We start from the raw sequence: 835 nt of genomic DNA, 5'->3' as shown, positions 1-835 counted from the left end.
GGGCTGGGAAGGGAGCAGGAAGGTGGCACTTGGAGCCTCCAGTTTGAGAGGGGCTGTCCTGGGGTGGCTTTCCTGGAGTGAGTGCTCTGGGGCTTCCTACTCTGCCCCCTCCAGATCAACGGGGTGCCCAGTGAGGACATGTCCCTGGCTGACACCCAGCAGCTCATCGAGCGGACGGAGGGGATCCTGACCCTGCTGGTGCTCCGGGACCACCGGCAGTTCCTGGTCAACATCCCCGACCCAGAGGAGAGCCAGAGCGACAGCTCCCCGCTGGACGGTGAGGGGACACGGGGGTGGCACCGGGGCCACGTTCAGCACAGGGACGGGATGGTCACCGAGGGGTCTTCCCTCCTGTTGCTGCAGAGATCTCTGACATCGACTCTGAACTGTCCCACCCGCCATCCCCGGAGCCCTCGCCCCCTCCAGCCGCCGCCACGGTGAACTCAGCACCGTAAGCTGGGCTCTGCCCCCAGGAGCCCCTTCCCACACCAGCTCCCCCCTGTTCTCCCTCCCAGCTCACCCTGGAGGTGGGGCTGCTGCTGAGCTCCCGCTGTGCCCCCCTGTCCCCGCTGCCCACTTGGCACTGCTGCCTGTGCCCATCCAGCCCCTGCCTCCGTGACCTGCCTAAATCCTGCCCCGATTTTGTTCCAGGGAGAGGAGACAATTGAACAGGGACCCTGCAGCCGACACGACCGGGGATGACGCTCGGGGCCCTGGTGAGCGAGTTCAGATCAGGCCAGAGGAGCTCAGGGCACCGAGCTCCGGGCTCCTGGGCACCTCTGCTCTCCAGCCCCCCTGGCAGAGCTGCCCTGGTTTGCTTCGTCTGCTCTGGCCA

The 835-nt window shown here is 66.6% G+C and overlaps 1 protein-coding gene across 1 annotated transcript in view; it reads left to right on the top strand.

The window, feature by feature from the left end:
* TJP3 (tight junction protein 3) overlaps positions 1 to 835 on the top strand; it is a gene marked incomplete at both ends in the record, with an annotated part of 4,679 nt that overhangs the window by 1,045 nt on the left and 2,799 nt on the right. Inside the window, 3 exons of the mRNA XM_008937124.1 lie at positions 115 to 277; positions 364 to 451; positions 652 to 716. Of these exons, the coding sequence (XP_008935372.1) occupies positions 115 to 277; positions 364 to 451; positions 652 to 716 (316 nt within the window). The remainder of the gene's footprint in view (positions 1 to 114; positions 278 to 363; positions 452 to 651; positions 717 to 835) is intronic.

Source organism: Merops nubicus, unplaced genomic scaffold (assembly GCF_000691845.1).
Source record: "Merops nubicus isolate BGI_N331 unplaced genomic scaffold, ASM69184v1 scaffold26103, whole genome shotgun sequence".
NCBI lineage: Eukaryota > Metazoa > Chordata > Aves > Coraciiformes > Meropidae > Merops > Merops nubicus.
This window is presented reverse-complemented; position numbering and strand designations above follow the sequence as displayed.